Genomic DNA, 23,016 nt, shown 5'->3' with positions numbered 1-23,016 from the left:
CCCCCTGGCAACTCCAAAACAAGGCAGGGGGCGATGGAAAATGTCCTCTGCCTCCCCCACCACCCCGATCCATGGCGTGGTGGTGGCAATCAAGCAGGAAAACGTGCTTGCGGACATGCTCTCCGGTGTCAGGACGCCCGAGAAGGAAGCCCGGGAAGGCTGCGTGCCGCCTTTCGCCAGGAAGCAGGAGGAGGACAATGACTGGGAGCAGGGCTGTCTTCAACAGATGCAGAGGCTTGGGAGGGAAGCTGCATGTCCGCCAGCCATATAGTTGGCAGGGCGCAGCTGGTGGGCGTGCAGGAAAAGGGGAGGCTGCCAGCAAAGCCATGCATCTCTCCCACTCGCTAGGGCGCCCCGAGAGGCCGGAGCCTTGGTGCAATGAACCACTAATCCGTATGGGAAAGACGGCTCTGATTCCAGGTCATGTGGCCAGCATGACTAAACTGCTTCTGGTGCAACAGGACAGCATGATGGAAGCCAGAGCACATGGCAATGCCATTTACCTTCCTGCCACACATCTACTTGCGCTGGTATGTTTTTGAACTGCTATGTCTAGGTCCATAAATAGGATCAGGAACACTCTAGTGGTCCCAGGCCCTAAGGAAGTCAGATTGGCCTCAACCAGAGCCAGGGCCTTTTCAACACTGGCTCCAGCCTGGTGGAATGCTCTGCCTCATGAGACAGGTACCACTGTATTATGTTGGCAGGAGCTGGGACAAAGCAATGGGAGCTCACCCCATCGCACAGATTCGAACTGCCGACCTTACGATTGGCAAGCCCAAGAGACCAAGAGACCACGACACCACCACAGAGGTAGTATCATCAAACCAAGGCCCTTACCTGGACTCCTTTACAAAAATAACCCAGTCGAAAATAATTTCCTCTCAGTTAGTCATCTCAATAAGCAAAAAGCTAGACTGTCACTAAGAGCAGGGATGAGGAACCTGTTTCTGGACCACATGAGGTGATAGGAACTGTGGTCCAGAAACATCCAGAAGGCCACATGGAGCAAACAAATTCACAAGTCAGTTGTAGCTAATGACCATTTTATGCTGATCTCTCTGTTAATAGAAGAGCAGAACGCAAGAGGCAAATTGCCATTTCAAAGCCACTTGGACTCGCCTCGGTAGTAATAATGCCTACTGTGTCTTTTGTGCAAGTTGTTAGAAGAGAAGTGAAACTGAGGGACAACGCACAGCCCTGGAAACATGCCGTTAGAGCCCCAATGTTAATAGAGACACGAAGAGCAAGCTGGAGGTTAGAGAAAATTACCCACAGCAGTTTGTAAATCAGTAGGGGAAAACTAACACCGCAAAATTGCACCAAGCATGATTTACTCTATCCCAGCAAGTCCTCTATTGTTCTTGTCTTTACAATATTAGAAAATATGCCATTTTTCTTTTTCTAAAAGGGCCACCTATGGTGTTAATGAGTTCATTTCAAAGTACATTCTGCTACACAAACATTTAAAAAGCACAAGCAAGAACAAACAGCAACAGTAGATTTCTCACATTTACTTTTCTTATGTGCTTTGGGTTGAAATACCTCTTGGAAGAAGAAACGGCTTATGTTACCATGAATAAACTCCTCTTACTAATTGCAAACAAGACACTCTCTTAGGTCAATTAAAAATTAAACTAATTGGAATAGCTGAAGAAGATTTTATCTCATTACTATGCAGGCCATATTGCAGTCCACTATAGGGACTCCTTAATGGCATTTTAGGTAGGAGATGAAAAACCAGATGAAAGAGATCAAGATGCCTTTATTGGCTCAGCTAACATAAAGTGATAAAAATGAATCATTCTGACAGTGGAAGAATAAAGTTTGGTCTTTTCCCTCACTCCCACCTGCCTTGATTACTCACCTTCCTTCTTCTAATAGGCTCACTTTAATGTTTAAACTGTATGCTTTCATGGGTATATTTTACACATCAATATTTCTCCTCATTAGAACCGCAGAACTGCCTCCAGTTTTGTAAATGGTTCCACCCCCAATGTTCAAATGGAAACTTAACACACCTTCAACCTTTTCAAAATGTGGATTGAAACAGGACGTGCGCATCTAGTGCATGATGCTGAGACTTTATTCAAAATGGGCAAGCCCAGTGGAAATAGCTCCTAAAGATCTTAATTAATTCCTTAGCTTTGTTTTGCATATTTTTTTTTACCCTGAATGCATTGCAAGTTTTGGTCATTGCATTCATAATTTTGTAGCTTCCAAAGTGACTCTCTTAAGTCTCCAATTTCTAATTGTTTTCACTGCAACAGTGCTCTCTCTCTCTCTCTCTCTTTTTTATTTTGAAATACCTCTTCAGTTCCAGCAAGTTTAGCTTGTAGCTGCCTGACGCAGGTACCTTTTCACTTGTGATTTTGTAGATAGGTCTGTGGGGCCCTCACTGTGAAGCTTAAAGCCTGGAAACAATTGCATGTTGGCTACAGTGGTACCTCAAGTTAAGTACTTAATTCGTTCTGGAGGTCCGTACTTAACCTGAAACTGTTCTTAACCTGAAGCACCACTTTAGCTAATGGGGCCTCCCACTGCTGCCACACTGCTGGAGCACAATTTCTGTTCTCATCCTGAAGCAAAGTTATTAACCTGAGGTACTATTTCTGGGTTAGCGGAGTCTGTAACCTGAAGTGTCTGTAACCCGAGGTACCACTGTATATTGTAACAGAAACATAGTGTTTGGATGCCTACTTTGGGATTACCTTGGGTCACCATATGTCTGGGTTTTCCAGGACATATCCAGGATTGGGGCCCCTGTAATTGCATCGGGGGAGCTGCAGATTTCCAGTAAGCAGTAAAATGCCCAGGAAAACCCAAACATATGGCAACCCAGTGCAGCCTCCCCAACAGCTCCAGTCACAGATGCAGCGACAACAGGAGGGCAGAAAAGGAAGAAAATGCCTAAGTGAGTGGGATTTGTGGGGGGGTTCGGCCCAGTATACCTGAAGGAGCGTCTCCACCCCCATCGTTCAGCCTGGACACTGAGGTCCAGCCCCAAGGGCCTTCTGGCGTTTCCCTCACTGCGAGAAGCAAAGCTACAGGGAAACAGGCAGAGGAAGGCCTTCTCGGTGGTGGCGCCCACCCTGTGGAACGCCCTCCCATCAGATGTCAAGGAAATAAACAACTATCTGACTTTCAGAACACATCTGAAGGAAGCCCTGTTTAGTGAAGTTTTAATGTTTGATATTTTATTGCTTTATTATTATTATTATTATTATTATTATTATTATTATTATTATTCTGTTGGGAGCCACCCAGAGTGGCTGGGGAAACCCAGCCAAATGGGTGGGGTATAAATAAATAAAGTTGTTGTTGTTGTTGTTGTTGTTATAAAATTACTAGAGCCTGGGTGGGCAGATGCCCTCCACTTCCATTGGGGCAGGTGGAGCAACTCATCAAAGGGACCCACACCTCCTATCCGGCCCTTCTCTCACCATTGCCGAGCACTGGAGGTGGACAGGGCCACAGCGTCATGCTCCACTTTGCCCTGTTATAATAATTTTAAGGTCATATATATATGATATCTCCTGCCAACCTAGCAGTTCGAAAGCACATCAAAGTGCAAGTAGATAAATAGGGACCGCTCCAGCGGGAAGGTAAACGGCATTTCTGTGCGCTGCTCTGGTTCACCAGAAGCGGCTTAGTCATGCTGGCCACATGACCTGGAAAAGCTGTCTGCAGACAAACACTGGCTCCCTCGGCCTATAGAGCGAGATGCGCACGCAACCCCAGAGTCGGTCACAACTGGACCTAATGGTCAGGGGTCCCTTTATCTCTATATATAATATATTACATATAATGTTCTTAACTGTATATATAAACCACATGTCTGAAACCCCACAGATTAGGTCCCGAACAAATTGACCTCAAATATTTCTCTGCAAGGTCAAAGTGGGAAAACCTCCCCATTGTCTCTTTCCCTCACAAATCCTGTCTTAAGGGCATATTCAAGATATGAACAGGGTGTGAGCCTGTGACCTGTGAGCTAGATTCAGGAATTAAGTAGTTATAATAATAAAAGAGTGGCCAAAACCCAGATAATGCAATCAGGTAACTTGCCTGACAGGAGATAAACAACGCACTCAAATTTCTGTTGTAGACCGCCTTTTCTGTGATGCAGGTATGATGTATCTAGGGGGTGGTCTTGGGCTACACCCGTTCTGTAATGTATGTACGATGTTTCTGGGGGTGGTCTTGGACTCCAGGGCGGGCAATTTAAAATGTCTATGTAAGGGTGGACATACCTTTGTTCTGGGTCCTCCTCGAATCTCCTGTGTGTGGGGGAACACCCTGTTGCAACAGTTAATAAAGATCAGGCTTACTAGCTGCTTTGCTTCTCAATATTCTCTGGTTGGTCTCTGTTGGTTTCTCCTACCGATAGAGAACCTACAAAAGGACTCTATATGGGCTCTTGGGTACCCCATAAGGGAAAAGGAGCAGGTTTTTTTTTTTTTACTTATAACAGCCCACTGAGCCAGGGTTGATGGGCCTTTCTTGCCTGCTGCCTCAATAGCCCAGGACAGCCTCGCCCCGGCAGGCAGCCGGAGGGAGCTATCGAACCTCCCTGCGGGGCAGCCGAGAGCATCCCATCGCGCTCCAAAGTATGCCTGGACAGAGAAGTTGTAGCACCTGCTGCACGCCAGACTCAGCTGTGCGCTCGGCAGGAGCGCTTAAACATTAAAAAAAAGTTTTGAAAAATATATTGAATTTTCCATAGCTTACCATCGCCATCTAGTGTGACATTTGTATATTGCATTTTGCAACACACTTTAAACCTTTTATTTGCAGCTGTATAGCTGAGTCTAGGGTCAGCATAATCAGAAGCAGCTGAAACCAGGAAGTGGGCTTATTAAATGTGTTCACCACTTCCCAGCAAAAGGCCCCAAAGTGATTTAACATCAAGTAAAAAATAGAAAAATACAAAAATACAAAAACAGATTAAAACCTTTGGTGCTGCCAAACTGCACAGGAGAACAAAGCTGTCTTTGCTTGCCACAGAAACTTGGTAGGCCTCTCTGGGGAGAGCATTTTACAAACTACAATCCATCCATAATATAGCTGTTCGTCATCTCTTGGTCAAAGCAAAGGATGTCTAAGAAATCTTTGAGGTTTTCATATCAAAGATAATCCGATTCTTACCTCCCTTTGATACAATTAGCCTCTTTGAAAGCATCTTCTCTGATCCACGCAGCTTCTCCTTCAACAGACTCCTGTCCGGCTACAATAAAAACGAAGTCAGCAATCAAACAGGTTTCAATTATGGTAAATTTTCAGATTTGCTTTACAAACGGCAAAGGAAGCTTAGAAAGCTTTCTTCGACACCTCTAATCCCCAAAGCAGGAAGAATTTGTATTCCATCTTGAAATTACTGAGAATACATTTCTTCTGCCATGTTGACCCCAATTGATTTCTCCCTTTCTCTCTTTCGGGCATATCTTCTCACCTTGCTCTCCCTTATCCTTTTCCCCGCCTTCTGTAAATGGCTTTTTTAAAATCATAATTTTCTAAGTCTCAGGTTACAAAGAGATTTTTTTTTTGTAGAGAAAGGCAGACAATACTTTTAGGGAGAAAGAAGCTAATTTCACAGGAGACCAAAGCCTTTTCAGCTTCCAATTTATATTTGCAAAGACATATTCCTGTTCCTTTCACAATGTAATAACAAAAGACTTGGTCCCATCCCCCCAATTACTATGGTTACAGTCTTAAGCTCACATAATAGAAAGCACCTGTCCACATCATCAGACTGCATGAATGGCAGGAGATTGCACAACACATGACAAGCTATGGCATTCGGCACTTTGCTTGAAACTGCAGCTACTGTAGAGGGGCAAGGTCTTTCCAATCAAGTGTCTTTATCTTTGAAACGTACAGTGGTATCTCGGGTTAAGAACTTAATTCGTTCTGGAGGTCTGTTCTGAACCTGAAACTGTTCTTAACCTGCAGCACCACTTTAGCTAATGGGGCCTCCTGCTGCCGCTGCGCTGCCGTAGCACAATTTCTGTTCTCATCCTGAAGCAACGTTCTTAACCTGAGGTAATATTTCTGGGTTAGCGGAGTCTGTAACCTGAAGCGTATGTAACCCGAGGTACCACTGTACAGCCTTCCTTTATATCCAAATCAAGCCATAGGTGTCAAAATTGCATCAGGCTGGTGCAAAACTGGAACATCTGGCTGGCCATTTATGAGTATGGTGACATTTTCCCATCTTCTCCGTATCAAGCAGTTGGTCACTTCCCTTTCCCGCCCTGACCTGGCCACAGTGATCCATGAGATGGTCACCTCCAGGCTTGACTACTGTAACTTGCTCTACTCAGGGCTGCCCTTGAAACCATCCCAGAAACTCCAGCGGGTGCAGAATGCTGCAGCGAGGCTCCTCACGGGCTCCTTGCCATGGGAGCATATGACCCAGTGCTCTACCAGCTGACCCCTGAATTTTTTAATTGTATTGATATTGATGCTGCGTTTTATGTTGTATTTTATGCTGTTTTATGCTGTTTTTAAGTTGCATTTTAATCTATGTTTTATATTTGCTGTTAGCCGCCCTGTTTTTAAACTGGGAAGGGCGGGGTATGAATAAAAATTTATTATTATTATCATTATTATTATTATTATTATTAAATAAATGAGCTTGAAACTCAATAAATGACTTGTTTAAAATTTTATCGGCACTTCCCGATCTTATCTCTGCAGAAATGATTTTAAAAAGACATTACCAGTGACTTGTTTTCTTTTTTTTCATAAGAGATGCTTCTCTAAATAGTCAGTGGATTTCAGATGAAAAGGTTAAAACAAAAGTAAACAGATTTCAAGGGGGGAAGCTAAAAATTATTTTTAAAAAAATATTAACCTAGATTTTCAAGCTAAAAATTCTGCAAGTGATCCTTGCTGACTCTTCAGACATCAAAAGAAAAGTATTGTGCAGGAACATTGCTGTGGCAGGACATAACTTTTTGAATGTGACCCTTGTGAATAGCCCACAGAGATGAAAGGAAGCTGTACAATAGAAATGCTTGATGGATTGCATCCCTGGAGTGGATTCATGCAGAATATCAATGGTGTTGTTTTCACTTCTGGAAGTCATTCCAGCATGGGAGCAGCCAAGATTGTAAGCAAGGAAGTTAATGGTCTCAGCTACAGGAACTTCCAAGATCTTTGGGGGTTCTGAACTGTTTAATGTTACAGGATCTGCCACAGTTCCTGGTTCACACTTGCAAGCAAGCAACTGCCAACAAGAATGGGGTTCATAGTCCACAACATCTTGAGGGTACCATGTTGGTTATCTTTGCATACTTAGTGGAAATTCACTGGGACTTCCCTTTGGGTAGATGTGCCCGAATTACAATGTTACTCTACTTTGAAAGAATGCTTCCAGGGGCACCTCTAGATTGTTAGACTGTACATACCAGAACTTGAGGCTCGAGCATTTAGAGTGGATTAAAGGGCTCTGTTTACCTATAAAGGGCTCTGTTGCCCTAGCACAACAAAGAGACTTTTAGCAGTTCGGAAAGTGTTGGGAAAATGCTCTCAAAAGTGTGGGAGGCAGAAGTTATTAATGGGAAGACAGGCAAGCACCCCACAAGCAAATCAGAACTGATGCAGGGAGAATGCTTATTGTCAATGTCAACCACCCCATAAGCAAATCAGGTAAAGGTAAGGGTACCCCTGACCATTAGGTCCAGTCGCAGACAACTCTGGGGTTGCGGCGCTCATCTTGCGTTAAAGGCCAAGGAGACAGCGTTTATCCGCAGACAGCTTCCAGGTCATGTGGCCAGCATGACTAAGCCGCTTCTGGCGAACCAGAGCAGCGCACAGAAACACCGTTTACCTTCCCGCCAGAGCAGTACCTATTTATCTACTTGCACTTTGACGTGCTTTCGAACTGCTAGGTGGGCAGGAGCTGGGACCAAGCAACGGGAGCTCACCCCGTCGCGGGGATTCGAACTGCCGACCTTCTGATCGGCAAGCGCAAGTGGCTCAGTGGTTTAGACAACAGCGCCACCCGCAAATCAGAATGAATCCTAAATAAAGGCCAGATATCATCTTACTGACATGTAAGCTGTGTGCCAGCAAATCAGAAGGAATGCTTGATAAATAGGTCATCTAGGGGAGCCCCAGGTTAGAATTGCCAAGTGGCTTGCTTATTTATTTATTTATTTATTTATTGGAACACAAAGGAAAGAGCCTGACATGACTTTCATCTGACTGGAAACTGCAAGAGAATGCAAGAATAATGGGTCTGCATCATCTGTAACTCGCACAACAAGGTCCTGTCAGAATAGGAGCAGAAATGTATTAACATTCTTCGACAATAACAGTACGCCAAGGAGTGTAAGGAACATAGATGTATGATAATTGCCCCAAGGCAATTAGTGCTTCAAGAGAGAAATTAATTACTACAGACACCAAAAACAAGGAAGCCAAAAGGTAGTTCCAGAACTCAATTATACAGATTTTCTTTCTAAACAAAGCATGATAAAGATTGTTACTTCCTCCAAGCGTAGTCAGCTGTAACTACAGCAATTAAATTATAAATGATCTGTCTGACCCATGTACCCATTTTTAAATGTCTCAGGATAATCCATAAAATGTAAGAAATAAAGCCAGCACTAAATAATAGGAAGGCTTTTATACATCCAGGCGCAGCACAGTCTAGATCTAATGTGACCTCTGAGTGGCCAGGTCAGCCAAAAAAAAAAAAGCTTCAATGAGCACTTAATCTTACCCAGCGAAACAAGCTCAATGTAAAACCCAAGGCAAGAGGAGAGCAATAGATAATGAACTTCACTTACTAAGATAATGAGCTCTGTTTTCTAAAGGGATAATGAATGGAGTTAGCAGCTTGGACAGGGGTAGCCAGAGTAGTACACACAAGATCAGGGGCCAGCAACCTTTTTCAGCCGTGGGCCGGTCCACCGTCCCTCAGACCATGTGGGGGGCCGGATTATATTTTGAAGGGGGGAAATGAATGAATTCCTATGGCCCACAAATAACCCAGAGGTGCATTTTAAATAAAAGGACACATTCTACTCATGTAAAAACACGCTGATTCCCGGACCGTCCGTGGGCCGGATTAAGAAGGCGATTGGGCCGCGCCCGGCCCACGGGCCTTAGGTTGCCTACCCCTCTACAAAATGCTGGTGGACCACAATTCCCTTCAGCCCCAGGCAGAATGTCCCTTGACCAGGGATGAGAGTTGTAGTCCTAAATCAGGCATGTCCAAAGTCCATTTTGGGGAGTCAATTTAATCTGGCCCCCATGGCAGTATATGTCCTGGGGCAAAACCCTTTCAAAAGATCGCAACTTCAATCCTAAAAGAAGCTCAACAACTTTGGTCGGCCCTCATGCATGTTCACTTCATCAAATCTGCCCCTCTTTGAAAAAAGTTTGGGCACCCCTGTCCTAAATCATATGGAAGGCACCATAATCACTACCAGTCCAATAACTTTTTTTTTCTTTGAATGCCTGGTGAATACTCTTTTGCCATAACACAAAACTGCCCTTAATTTCCAAAGCAATTTCCATGTCTATATTGCTTCACCAGATATGGGATAGTGACTTGGACAACATACTCCCTGACTGTGTGGAGGTTTTAGGTGCAAGCAGAAGGCCTGAACGGGGCTTAGATCTTTTGCTCATCCCAGCAGTGCAACTCTCTGCACCTCTTCTTCCAATCCACCCATTTCCTCCATGTCCCGCATGAATCACTTCTGCCTCTCAGCTCCAATACAATCTTTCTCCTTGCACCACTGGGACTGATCAACTTGTAGTCCATGTCTGGAATGCACTGCATTGCCTACCTACCTCTGTTTAATACGATTAAGTTGTGGAAAGGTTTTAATTAAGGGTGATTGCTTGTGTGTGTGTGTGTGTGTGTGTGTGTGTGTGTGTGTGTGTGTGAACAACCCAGTGGCTGCCAGGAAACTTGAATGTTGGGATATAAATTCAATAAGTATAAATATATAAATGAAGGTGGAAGAAAAAAACAGCTGGAGTTTATGGAACATATGCCAGTCAATGTTCTACTGTTTCAGGTGCTGGAAGTAAAATGATTCCGTCGCCGTACTCTAATTCCTGTTGGGTGCTTTGTATTAACAATTAAATTCTTGCAACTGAAACTGATTTCATCTTTTCGTGGCCTCTTGGTGCATGCAACCTGTACCAGAGGGCTGTTCGTAGCAAATCACGTTATATGAAATGCTGTCAGCACATATGATAAATGGACGCTTTTCTTTTTTCCTGAAGTGAAAAGTTCTCAAGTTCCAGATGGCGTTTAAATGTCACTGGTCAAGAGGAAAGGAAAGATAATTGTATTTTCTTTTTCAGCATTCTTGGTATGTGACTAACCACGACTTACTAACTTTGTTATTTACCCCTCAAGAATGCTGATTTATTGGTGACTACATTCTTGCTTGCTTGCAAATCCTGAAGGCACAATCCAGGCAAAATTAAGCTCTTTTAAGTACCACTAATTTCAGTCACCACCATTTCAAGAGGGGCTTGAAATTTCAAGACAAAGGAGATGGTGTTGGACTTTCGGAGGAAGAGAGGAGAACTAGCCCCGCTGTACATCAGGGAGGGCTGTGTGGAGAGAGTCTCTTCCTTTAAATTCCTAGGAGTTTATCTCAGTGAAGACCTTACTTGGAAAATAAATACAACTCAGGTGGTTAAGAAAGCCCAAAATTTAAAGACTATTTACAGAAACACTGTAAAATTAATGAATGTTAGAAAGATGTTGGAATGAAGTTATATGGCTTTAGCAGAAATGCTATAAAGAATTAAGTACAATAAAATGTAAAGGGATTAAAGGGAAAAATAAGGTTAGAATGTGTTAAGATAAATTATAGGACAGAGAATTAAGGAAGATGGAAAGGATTTGCTGAAACAATTAATTGAAGTGGAATACAAAAAAGGGAGGTGTGAGGAAGTCGCTGAAACAAGTTAATGAAAGATAATATTGAAAGTATCGAATGTGTTTTTAACTGTTTTTGTTTTGGTTTGTTATATATATGTAGTGTTTTTGTTTTTGTATTGTATTGTATTGTTAAAGACTTAGTTGGTCTTTAAGGTGCTACTGGAAGGAATTTTTTTATTTTGTATTGTTTTGTTATGTCTAATTATTTTTTTTTCCTTTCTGTAACTTTCAAATTCTTAATAAATATCATTTAAAAAAAGAAAGAAAGAAAGCCCAACAGAGACTCCATCTCCTCAGAGTATTGCAGAAGAACGATGTCAATCAACATTTGATGATCTCCTTCTACCGGTCAACAATAGAAAGTGTACTTTCATACTGCATCATGGTATGGTACGCTGGTTTGACATCATCTGTTAGGAAGTGCCTACTGAGGGTGGTGAATACAGCACAATATATTATGGGCTGTCCCATGAATCTGCTGGATGAAATAGCAGAAGAACGTTGCCTCAGGAGAGTGAGGAAAATTCTCAGGGATGATTCACACCCTGGCCGGCACTTTCTGTATCAGGCAGAAGATATAGACGCCCACCGGAGGCAGCCAACCAGGTGTCTCTGGGGGGCGTGTTTAGCAGCTTAATGCTGCGGCTCCAGCTCCGCCTCCTCCTCAGTCGTCATCGTCCCACAGTGAGTCACCCACCCTCCACTCCCATTTAGCTCAGGGTCTAGGTTTTTTGGCCTTGCTAGTGGGACGCAGGTGGCGCTGTGGGTTAAAGCCTCAGCGCCTAGGACTTGCCGATCGAAAGGTCGGCGGTTCGAATCCCTGCGGCGGGGTGCGCTCCTGCTGCTCGGTCCCAGCGCCTGCCAACCTAGCAGTTCGAAAGCACCTCCGGGTGCAAGTAGATAAATAGGGACCGCTTACCAGCGGGAAGGTAAACGGCGTTTCCGTGTGCGGCTCTGGCTCACCAGAGCAGCGATGTCACGCTGGCCACGTGACCCGGAAGTGTCTCCGGACAGAGCTGGCCCCTGGCCTCTTGAGTGAGATGGGCGCACAACCCCAGAGTCTGTCAAGACTGGCCCGTACGGGCAGGGGTACCTTTACCTTTACCTTTATGGACCTTAGGTTGGTCGCCCCGGTTGTCTGGGGGGCCTGGTAGGAATTTTTCCATTTGGCATTAGGCTTTTTGGTTTTTTCGCCTACCTCGTAGCAATCGTCACAACTTTTGTGGTATTGGTGGGTAGGTTAGGCATTGGATTCATGTGTGTCAAGGGCTAGGTGTGGCCATCGCCTATGCTATCTACCGTGGGTTATTCCGTTAAAGGAATCTGGCGGTCGTGTATTCCGTCCGATGCCTGCGTGGCGGGAGGCCATGGCACGACCCTCCGTGACATCAGGGGTGAGCCTATAGTTGGATTAGCATCAACAAGCTCCACCTACTGTTGAATAAACCCACCTCCTATAGTCATCCAATGCCTAAGCCAATACCTTTTCACTGCTGTAATCAATAAAGTTGTGGCCTTTTCTTGCCCATTAACCTTATATCACGTGTCCTTGTGTGTTTATTTCACATAGCGGGGGTCGGGCCCTCGATCCACAACACCAGGCCTGTGTGTATAGCATTGCAGTCTTCATTGTACATGACATGGGTATTTGCTATGTTTATGTGGTAGTATAAGCTGTCTGTTCAACCTTTCACCTGCCTACATCTGCTGAGTGTCATACAAATCAAACAACTTCACAGCTGCGCAGGTTATCAGTATGGTTTATTGAACGAATGAAAAAAATAACTATGCAAAACAAAATCATTTTGAAAGTCTACTGTACACATACAAAAAAAGTTACGACAGACTACAAAACAACTAAACCGTCATAAGAGAAAGTGAACTTACGGCTGTGACACTGAAACAAAATAAAAATATTTTTATAACAGAAAAATACTGCCATTTCAGAATTAACAATACTAATGAAAAGTGCCTAGTTTTAAAACATTACTCTAGCTTTTTAAAAGCTGGAACGTGTTTCCTGAGCTCTTTTTTCTCTTATGGTTCTAACAAATCTCTCAAATTGTAATAAGCTACTTGTCAGAAGAACTGCCGCTGTGTCATAATTTGGGTTGCCAACTTCTCAACTGGCAGCTATAACTATGTCTTCAGCAGTAGCTTAATATACACCTGTTACTGGCAAGTGCTGAAGCTGTTTGCAGCAAGAAAAAAATCATTACCAGCTGAATTCTGCATATCAAGTTGCTGTGAAATACACAAGAACAGGCCAGGCTATTTTTTTCTACTCAGTTGGCATACTTAGCTATTGCTCTTAATGAAGATTTTGAAAATACAATCAAACGCATTCCCAAATGGCATTTCCCGATTGTGCTCTATATCCCAAGCAACCCAGGGGTGTTTAGGAAGCAGCACTGGATGAGACAAACTCTTGCTGCAACAATCACAGCAAAAAGGCCCTGTTTCTTTGTTTACTCTGTTCTAATTTACTTTTGCCAGAGCCATGCTCAACTGCAAATTGCTTTCTTAAACCCTCCTGCATTCAAAAAGGTTTGAAGCTGCTGTGAGAAGACTTGGGGGGGGGGGACGACAACAACACCCCAGAACTGTGCACACATCTGGCATATCCGTGCAGAATTCTGCACTGCAGTCTCTATATTTCTGACAGTAATTTCATCTGTAAAGCAGCATGGGGAAAAGACAGTTCTGAACAGCAGAGTAAACACGTTAACTGCAAGCAATCACCTTTTCTCCGAGGATACAATTACAGGGAAATTGCCATTAGCCAAGGCTCTGTTCAGACAGAAGCTTTCCCTGGTGACTGTCCCACTAAATAGGAAGTGGGAGAAGGTACTTCTAGGAAATGGTATCAACTGAGCAGCACAGTCACTGATTTGATAGTGATGGTGTGCTGTTCCCACCCAGCTGGGGGGATTGGTATAGTCCTCTTGTGAGCTGTAAGTGTCAGATACACTAGTCCTGGACACCTGGCATTTGCAGCAAACCCTCTGCTTGGAAAACAGCTTTAATTAGGCATTGATTCTTACAGTGCTGCAGTAGACCGGACACATACACAGAAATGGTCAGTACAGAAGGGAAGATCTTAATTCAGGTGCCTGTTTTTGGTCTAAAAAAATTACAGTGTCTCACGCATTTTAAAGAATCGACTATTTTCACATAAGAAACATTTTGTAATGGTAGACAGAGTCACATGGTGATTACAACTATCACATCGTAGCCTGGTCATTTGAAGCTAATGCAACAAAAATCCCATATACACTGATTTCTTCTTCTTCTTCTTCTTCTTCTTCTTCTTCTTCTTCTTCTTCTTCTTCTTCTTCTTCAGAGCTTATATTGGCACTTACAGTAACACTAAAGATGTTTTTCCCCATTTGTTATGGCAAAATTAAACCTTTGGGTCTGATGATGTATGAATCCCAGATCTCATATTTGGACACTAAGTGATACTTTTGTAGTGTAGCAAGGAACAGTCTCTGCAAAGAGAAAAATAGAAGTATACTATGTTAGTTGTCTATCTCTGAATGCTCGTAGCTTACTTGATTAGGCAGGTCTTGAAACAATTACAACCTCCACCCAAATCCTCCAAACGTTTTAAATTAATAACTTTTGTTGCAAGGAGCGTTCCCTACCCATGGATATACCGTCTCCACTTTGAGGTGTTGTAAATCACTACAATCAAATGGTATATAAATTTTATGAAATGAATAAATACACATGATAAGCTCCACACAAGATGCCAGACACACAAACAGAAGTAATCAAGGTGCCCTGCGCAGTTCTCTACAATCTATCTGATCACTAGGTTCAGCTCTGAGGACTGTCATTTCAGATATATATAAGTATAATAATAAAATTGGGGAAGGTTATAATGGCCCTAGAAGACATCCCCTATGAGAAAATAATATGTTTAAGGATGTGGGAAAGATGTAGTATCCATATTTTAAAAAAATTCTGAAAGAAAACAACTGATCATGCTATTCAGAGAGAAAAGAAAAAAATGATCTTAAGTTACAAGTTAGGGGAGGAAAGATAATGAAAAAAGCTTAAAACCAGGAGTGGGGAACCTGTAGCTCCCCAAAGTTTGTTGGATTCCAACTCCAATCAGCCCATAATGTTGGCCAGGGGTAGGCAACCTAAGGCCCATGGGCCCACAAGCTGCCCCCAAACCAAGCCAAGCCGCCCACTCGGCAAGTCCCCACGCACTGCGCTAAACCTGCACAGCGTGAAGACTCACTTCCGCAGTGCCAGAAATTGTGTCTGCGCAGATGCAGGTGCCAGAAATCATGTCAAACCACGTCTGCGCAGACGCCGGAAATCGTGGTCACGCTCAATGCAGCTCACAGAGGGATCTCCGCTGGAGTGAACTGGCCCAGGCGAGGTAAACCTTGCCGAGCCCTCATGTTGGCCTTGTTGACAGGGGCTGGTGAGAGCCAGGAGCCAGTGGCTTCTTCCGGATTGTAGGTTTCCCATCCTTGCTTTACACCAAAGCTCTACTCGCCCGAAGGAAGTGGCTTTCCCAACTCATTGGGCCCCTTGTAACATTATGGTGGCCTAATCAAAGCATCCCATCCCTATGTCAGCCATATGACTATTGTGATCTCCTTGACTTATTTGTCCTTGAACTAGAGACAAAGCTTGTCGCTTGAATAGCTCCAAGGCAACAAGGCATAATTCAGGAACAGTGACTCTTTCCATGGTGAAGCAGAGGCCATTCTCTTACCCTCCCCATCCCCTGAGCTGCAGCAACCAAGAATCATGTTCTGCTGACAGAGGAGGAGGCTGGACCATGATAGCATCAGGGGAAACACTCTTTTGAACAATGCCTCACCATCCAGGAGCTGAACAGAGATGGTGGTCCTCCAGATGTGGTTGGACTTCTACTCCCATCAGCCCCAGTCAGCGTGGCCAATGGTCAGGGATGACGGCAGCTATATTATAATTCTAATTTATTACATTTATATCCCACTGTTTTATCAAGGTGGTGTCCATAGTTCTCTCTTCCCCACATTTAATCCCCACAACAACCCTGTGAGGTAGGTTAGGCTGAGAGGCAGTGACTGGCCGAAAGTCACCCAATGAGCTTCATGATGGTCAAGTGGGGATTTGAACCCTCATGTCCCAGGTCCTAGTCCAACACTCTAGCCCAGGCTTCCTCAACCTCGGCCCTCTAGATGTTTTGAGACTACAATTCCCATCATCCCTGACCACTGGTCCTGCTAGCTAGGGATCATGGGAGTTGTAGGCCAAAAACATCTGGAGGGCCGAGGTTGAGGAAGCCTGCTCTAACCACTACACCACATGGCTTTTTGTTGTCCAGCAACATCTGGAAGGCCTGTGATAAAGCAACTGATGTTGTCTCTGGGTCAGGAACTAGTCTCACCTGCATATATGAGGTTTCAGTTTCCACATAGTCTAATTCCAAAAAAAAAATCAAGGTCTTGCTTGTTCTCCTAATATTTCATTATTAACGGACAATGTACTGTTTAAAGCAGTAACTGTACATGCCACTCTAACAAACTTCATGACTTGTCTCAAGTCAGACTCTCGTAGGCATCTGTTTTTATGTGCTTGGACAAGTCATAAAGTCTGTTAGAGTGCCATGTATAGTTACTCCTGACCTAACACAATTATACACACAACCTTCCTAATCTTTCCCCCTAAAGCTTCTGCCTCAGACTGTCTTCCTGCAATCCAGCTGTTAACCCAATCCCTCAATGGCTCCCAGTTGGAGTAATTATTTATTTTCAAGAAGCATGAATGGGCTGCTTGCCGTAAAAAATGGCAAAGATTATGGCAGTGTTTGGCCACTTGACAATAAAAACCAATATCCAGCAGTTTGAGTCCACACGGAGTTTCCAAAACTGATAAGAAAGCACAGAGTTATCTGTCTATAAATCCACTAAGTTCGATAAGTGTGATGCCTCCAACATGATCATTACTGAATACCTACCTTCTGTGAATTACAGGGATGTCTCCCAACTGGATTCTTGCAATCGGATCCAGCTTAGGGTGTTTTCACAAATGATACTAAGAACAGCACTTGGGGTGAAAAGTTACCATCTATTCACAGTCTTAATTTGAAATGCATGACTTGTGAATTTTGTTTATATGGAATGGGAAGTAAAAGAGGGCTAGTTTTGATCAAATATTCAGTGGGCTTTGTTGGAGGAAGCCTAAATGGGAGGGAGAGGTCACATTCCATCGCATTCAAAGCTCTGACAACTGGCCAAAGCAGGAGATGGGATCATTTTTCACTATTTGTTTTCTCATTGGTAGTTTTTAAATTCCCCTTTCCCATTGAAACCATAAGGTTCCAGGTTGGCGTAGTTAAGGAGCCTAATCCAGAGGACTCTTGAGAAAGTGAGGGGCAGATCCAGCAGACCCAAGGTCACTCTGACATGTAGCATTCTTGAATATAAGTAAACCTGAGGGCTGGCCCATTATGGCAGCACAGTGGTACATTGGTTCTCGAACTTAATCCATTCTGGGAGTCCGTTTGATTGCCGAAAACATTCCAAAACCAAGGAGTGGCTTCCGATTGGCCGCAGGCGCTTCCTGCACTCAATTGGAGGCCATGGAAGCCACGTTGGACATTGGGCTTCTGAAAAATGTTCGCAAACCGGAGCATTCGGGAGCTGAGTTGTTCGGGAGCCAAGCTGTTCGACTACCAAGGTACCACGGTATCAATAAAACCATTTTTCATGTGGCTTGGTGCTGGGCTAGGGAAAGCAGCTTCAGAAGTACCACTGCTTGAATAGAAACTCTTTGGCTCCAGGACATAATATGAGAAATAATTCTACTGGCAAGACAAATATGTGCCAAGGCTCTATACATGGTTTAGCACAAAATTGGCTTTCTTGGAAATAATCGGGGCCTTGTGGAGCCAGGGCAGATGAGTATAATGATCTATAATTTTGTAGTTGTTGGCACATTCTTAAACTTGGATCGCTTTAAAAGAGGATCGGACAAATTCGTGGAAGGCAAGGATATCAGTGGGTACAAGCCATGATGACTATTCTCTGCCTCTATGGTTGGAGGCAGAGATGCTTCTAATTAGGGTTACAAGACATCCCCGGTTCCCGGGGACAGTCCCTGGATTTGCAAATCTGTCCCCAGACAAATTCCATCCCTGGAATGCCCCCAGATTTGCAAATCTGTCCCCAGGAAACGTGGCAGCGGCAGCCTCAGCAGCCCAGAGGCAGCCTGGTATCGCAGTTGGCTCTGGCTGGCTTCAGGAGCTGCTCGCTGCCACCACCACTGCCGAGGGGGAACCAGGGATGTCCGGCGGTACAGATTTCCTGCCCCCTTCCCCCTTTGTTTTGACAGATCAGGGGAAGCTCGAGAATTGCGGGCAGGCAGGCATTGCCCAGGAGGGGTGCAAGGCGCACGGTTTCTCTGCCAGGCAAGGTGCAAAGCCCTTCTTTCGCACTGTATGAAACATAAATGCGCAGGGTTTTTTAAATACTGGGCAACGGCCAGCCGCCCATGACTCCCGAGCCTCCCCCGATCAGTCAAAACAAAGGGGGAAGGGGGCAGGAGATTGGGGAAGACTCAGGAGTCACGTGCGTGCGGCGCACCATTGCCCAGTTTTTAAAAAACTCTGCGCATTTATGTTTTACAGGGTGCGAAAGAAGGGCTTAGCACCTTTATACAATATGCATGTGTGTTTGGGCCCAGGGTCTTTTGCCTCACCATCCCCACTACTGACTCCCTGTTGCTACTCAGCTTCCAGAAAAGGAAAAAAAAGTGTCCCCAGATTCATTGAAAAAAATCTGGTAACCAGATTTCTAAATGCCAGTTTCTGGAAACCATACTCAGGTCCTGTGCTCAGGTCTTGCTTGCCGGTTTCCCAGAAGACATCTGGGTAAGAACAGGATGTGGGCCATTGGCCTGATCCAGCAGGATTTTCTTAAGTTCAGATAAGAATGGTTATATGCTTGGCTAAGAGTGGCGCTGTGGGTTAAATCACAGAGCCTAGGACTTGCTGATCAGAAGGTCGGCAGTTCGAATCCCCGCGACGGGGTGAGCTCCTGTTGCTCGGTCCCAGCTCCTGCCAACCTAGCAGTTCAAAAGCACGTCAAAGTGCAAGTAGATAAATAGGTACCGCTACGGCGGGAAGGTAAACAGCGTTTCCGTGCGCTGCTCCAGTTTGCCAGAAGCGGCTTAGTCATGCTGGCCACATGACCCGGAAGCTGTACACCGGCTCCCTCGGCCAATAAAGCGAGATGAGCACCGGAACCCCAGAGTCGGTCATGACTGGACCTAATGATCAGGGGTCCCTTTACCTTTACCTTAAGAGTTTTTAAATAATGGGGCAGAGCTGCTTTAGGGACTGTTATTATTCATTGACTTCTCTTCTTCCACACACCTCTCAAGCTGATGTACGCAGCTATGTACCAAATGACATGACTGTGACAAAGGAAAAGTGAGAGGAAAGTAGCCTTACAGGGTGAAAAATAAAATCTTTAATTCCCAGCCTTTTCCTTTTTATATGCACTACTTGCAGATTTCAAGCGCACCTCCATTAAATGACCGAGAAACTCGCTTTCTGTTTTAAATGGCTATTCTCAAAGATTTTGACTCTGTGCCAGATTCCAGATCCTCTGTGAAACACCTCACATGGATCACAGTGTATAATTGACTAACTTTCCTCCCTAATGTGATGAAGAAATCAGGTTGAAATTAGCATCTCAATACACTGGAATGAAAAGGAAATTAGGCTGCAATCTCACTGATATATGTCTGTACCTCTTTCTCTGAGGTCTGTAATGTAGGCTTTCATAAATTCTTTTTCAAACAGCTCACGATCACGGTCACTTTCTGTTATTTCGTCAATCTCTTGAAATGAGGTTGTTTCAAGAGGGTTATCCTTGAGGCTTATAAATCTGCAAAAAAATGAAATATTAGCATGAAGAGGGTTATATAATGTTCCTTATCATGAGCAGACTGTAACTTGCTATATGCCAAATGATTTATTGCCCTATAAATTTTCCGTTCTTCCTACTTGGTTACTGAGCAAAGTCAATTTATCTATGGGCAAAAGTTTGCTACTCTTTTTGTGCGCATAGAAGCCACACACTTTTCATGCTAATTAGCTAGAATAAACGTTAATTCAGAAGTAGCCTTGTGGAGGCAGACATGCACAAGACTGAGAGCACATGCTTAATTATTGAATTAAAAGACATATTTTCTACCTCCTGAGGAGCATAAAAATATGACTCCACCCTCTCAGTTCAATTTTGCACAGCAATCTGAAGCAGGGGAAACCATGAAAAATATTTTAACTCAAGGGAGTTAGCTAGAATTATGAAGGGGAAAAACACCAGATTCATATGTGTGGGATATAATCCATTGGAACAGTCAAATGCAACATTCCTTATTTCCCTAGAGTGGGCACAGGCAAGGGGGACATCCAGTCAGTGTAACTTCCTGTTCCATTGGTCTAGAGCGTCCTCCCCCTGCATGTGACCTGGGAGATGGGCGTGGCCCTGGCTGACTCCATAAAAGTCAAGTCACGCAACCATTTTCTCTCTTGCTTGCTGCTCTCTTTCTGCCATGCTGCTCGCCTGCAGCCATTTTGTTCTCTTCATATAATTTTGCTGTCTGCTGGCTCTCAGTCAGCAGCACGTGAGCTCACTCTCCATGTGAGATAAACTGACAGACTGTTATGTAACTACTAAGGAAAGCCTTTCGGGGATCTAATTGTGAACTGAATGTGAGTAAATTTCTTGTTACTTTTAAGGAAAGACTCTTGTCTCTTTATTCTTTTAAGAGGGATAAAAGGGGACACCAGGAATAATCCATCTGGGCAAGCCAAATTGGATCACTTAACTAAAGAGATTCAAATGAATCTGCAAACTAGCTTCCTGGTATATTGAGGGGGATCTGCTCTGCTACATCACTCACTAGAGTGAAGGAAGGATACCTATTCAATATATCCTTTCCTACTATCCTTAATGGGACGCGGGTGGCACTGTGGGTTAAACCACAGACCCTAGGACTTGCCAATCAGAAGGTCAGCGGTTCGAATCCCCATGACGGGGTGAGCTCCCGTTGCTCGGTCCCTGCTCCTGCCAACCTAGCAGTTCGAAAGCACACCAAGTGCAAGTAGATACATAGGTACCCCTCCAGCGGGAAGGTAAACGGCATTTCCGTGTGCTGCTCTGGTTCGCCATGCTGACCACATGACCCGGAAGCTGTACGCCGGCTCCCTTGGCCAGTAAAGCGAGATGAGCACCGCAACCCCAGAGTCGGCCACGACTGGACCTAATGGTCAGGGGTCTCTATACCTTTACCTTTACCTTTGTGACTAGTTTCAGAACTCACAGGGTTAAGGAGTTCTGAGTGACGTCTCTCCATTCCTGAGGCGTGACTACTAGGTGGGAGTGGCTTTATCTCACTGCCTATTTGTCTCTGCTTCCGAAAGAGACAAAAGCAAAATGTGCGAGCTGAGTCCAGGAAAGCTCTGTAATTGTTTTACTGCACGAATAAAAACTGAGTTATAAACACACTGACGCCTAGGTGTGTTTGATCTGCTAAACACCGGGGAGCAACAGCACGCTGCGGGTAAAAGCTCTGCATTTGTGGCTGACGAAGGACGAAGGACCGGCAGCAGAGGCGCCAGACGGAAGTGTGCCGGGCTTCCATTCAAGCAGCTGCGCCTAATTGGGGTCCAATCCAATTAGCCACGCCAATTATTCAACAACCTTTACTATCCTTAACATTCCCACAATATGTGAGCTCTGCTCCTCCTGGCACACTTCCATGGCTCAATATTCAGATCCCTACTAGCCCCCATGAGACCATGATCAGAATTACTGGTTCTGAGAGCAAAGGCCTTAAACCAGGGGTCAGCAACCTTTTAGAAGGAGAGAGCAGATTTTGAATTTTGAGAGTGTACTGAAGGTACTCATCACAAAATAGCTGCTGGGGTGGCATAATGCAAAACGGCTGCCACAGGCAGCATGGCATAGCACATGACCAACCCTGACAATCTTATGCTTACCACAGGAACTTAGATATGTTCTAATTGTGCAGATCACACAATACTGGTTGCACCCACACACTGTTTGTGTTGGTTGTCCTGAATTTGTTTAACATGGCAGGATTATTATGGAATTAATTGGGCTAAAGGAGGCTTTATCTTATCTGTAAATCTGGTTGTGATCAGTGCTTTTTTCCTAGAAAAATAGGTGCCGGTACTCACCATATTCCCCATCCTTGCCATGCTACAATTCCCAGCACCTTTAGCAAACTACAGTTGCCAGGATTGTTGGGGAAATTGCTTAGTGTGGGTGTGACCTTCATTGCTCCTATTCCCCAACAGCAAGCCATGAACATAGTTTCTTGGGTACCTAAAAGAGTTTTCCTTATCCCCTCACCCCTTGTTTTACAAGCATATCTGTCAAGATGCTTCTTCTGCTACCTGTTTGTGACACCTTGTAACCTGGACGTAATATTGTGTGTGTGTGTGTGTGTGTGTGTGTGTGTGTGTGTGTTGGGAGTTAGATTATGTGAAGAAAATGCAGGATTAGATTCCATTCATTGTAGAATCTAGGGGAATAGATCCAGGAAAGAGAAAAGGAAGAACATTTTTTGAAGTTGTTATTGATTACTTACTTTAAACCTGTGGTTGACTCACATATAGCTGTGGGCATCTTAACCAACTTATCGCCACTCACTGCCAGTAAAGTGAGCTTCGACATGTTGACCAAAGCTTGTGGAAGATAAGTAAGCTCGTTTTTTTGCAGGAGAAGAGTTTGTAATTCTTCCAGCCTTGGGAGATCAAAAAGAGTTCCATAGTTAAATGCATTAATACCATAGCTGATATGTTTGCTTATATACTAGCAAACGTCCTATTGATATGATAATCTGTATTTGCCAGGCCATGAGGAAATGATAAGGTTTTCAGGAAATGCATGCACTCAGGAGAGCTGAAAATGCAGACCACTGGGAAGATGATTTGCAGAATGAAAGTAAAGGCACTCAGAAAACACCTGCCAAAGACTAAGGCAGTTGTAGCAAAATTCCTGCCCTCCATCCATGAGAATGTCACTGAAATTTTCTTTCAGAGCCAG

General features: G+C 44.2%; 2 protein-coding genes and 1 long non-coding RNA gene across 4 annotated transcripts in view; 1 reads left to right on the top strand and 2 right to left on the bottom strand.

The window, feature by feature from the left end:
- LOC310826833 overlaps positions 1–23,016 on the bottom strand; it is a 338,675-nt gene that overhangs the window by 66,279 nt on the left and 249,380 nt on the right. The window lies entirely within an intron of this gene.
- The window catches only part of LOC310826808 (cryptic protein-like), a 189,445-nt gene that overhangs the window by 48,589 nt on the left and 117,840 nt on the right, over positions 1–23,016 (top strand). The gene's annotated exons all lie outside the window — the stretch shown is intronic.
- The window catches only part of LRRC2 (leucine rich repeat containing 2), a 79,453-nt gene continuing 69,102 nt past the window's right edge, over positions 12,666–23,016 (bottom strand). For both annotated transcript variants that reach the window (XM_083702113.1, XM_083702112.1), the window contains exons 7-9: positions 22,559–22,714; positions 19,688–19,824; positions 12,666–14,412 (exon numbers count right to left, since the gene is read on the bottom strand). In XM_083702113.1, coding sequence (XP_083558239.1) covers positions 14,363–14,412; positions 19,688–19,824; positions 22,559–22,714 — 343 coding nt within the window. In that variant the 3' untranslated portion in view covers positions 12,666–14,362. The remainder of the gene's footprint in view (positions 14,413–19,687; positions 19,825–22,558; positions 22,715–23,016) is intronic.

The sequence above is a fragment of the Podarcis gaigeae genome (assembly GCF_964106915.1).
Source record: "Podarcis gaigeae genome assembly, chromosome: 11".
Taxonomy (NCBI): domain Eukaryota; kingdom Metazoa; phylum Chordata; class Lepidosauria; order Squamata; family Lacertidae; genus Podarcis; species Podarcis gaigeae.
This window is presented reverse-complemented; position numbering and strand designations above follow the sequence as displayed.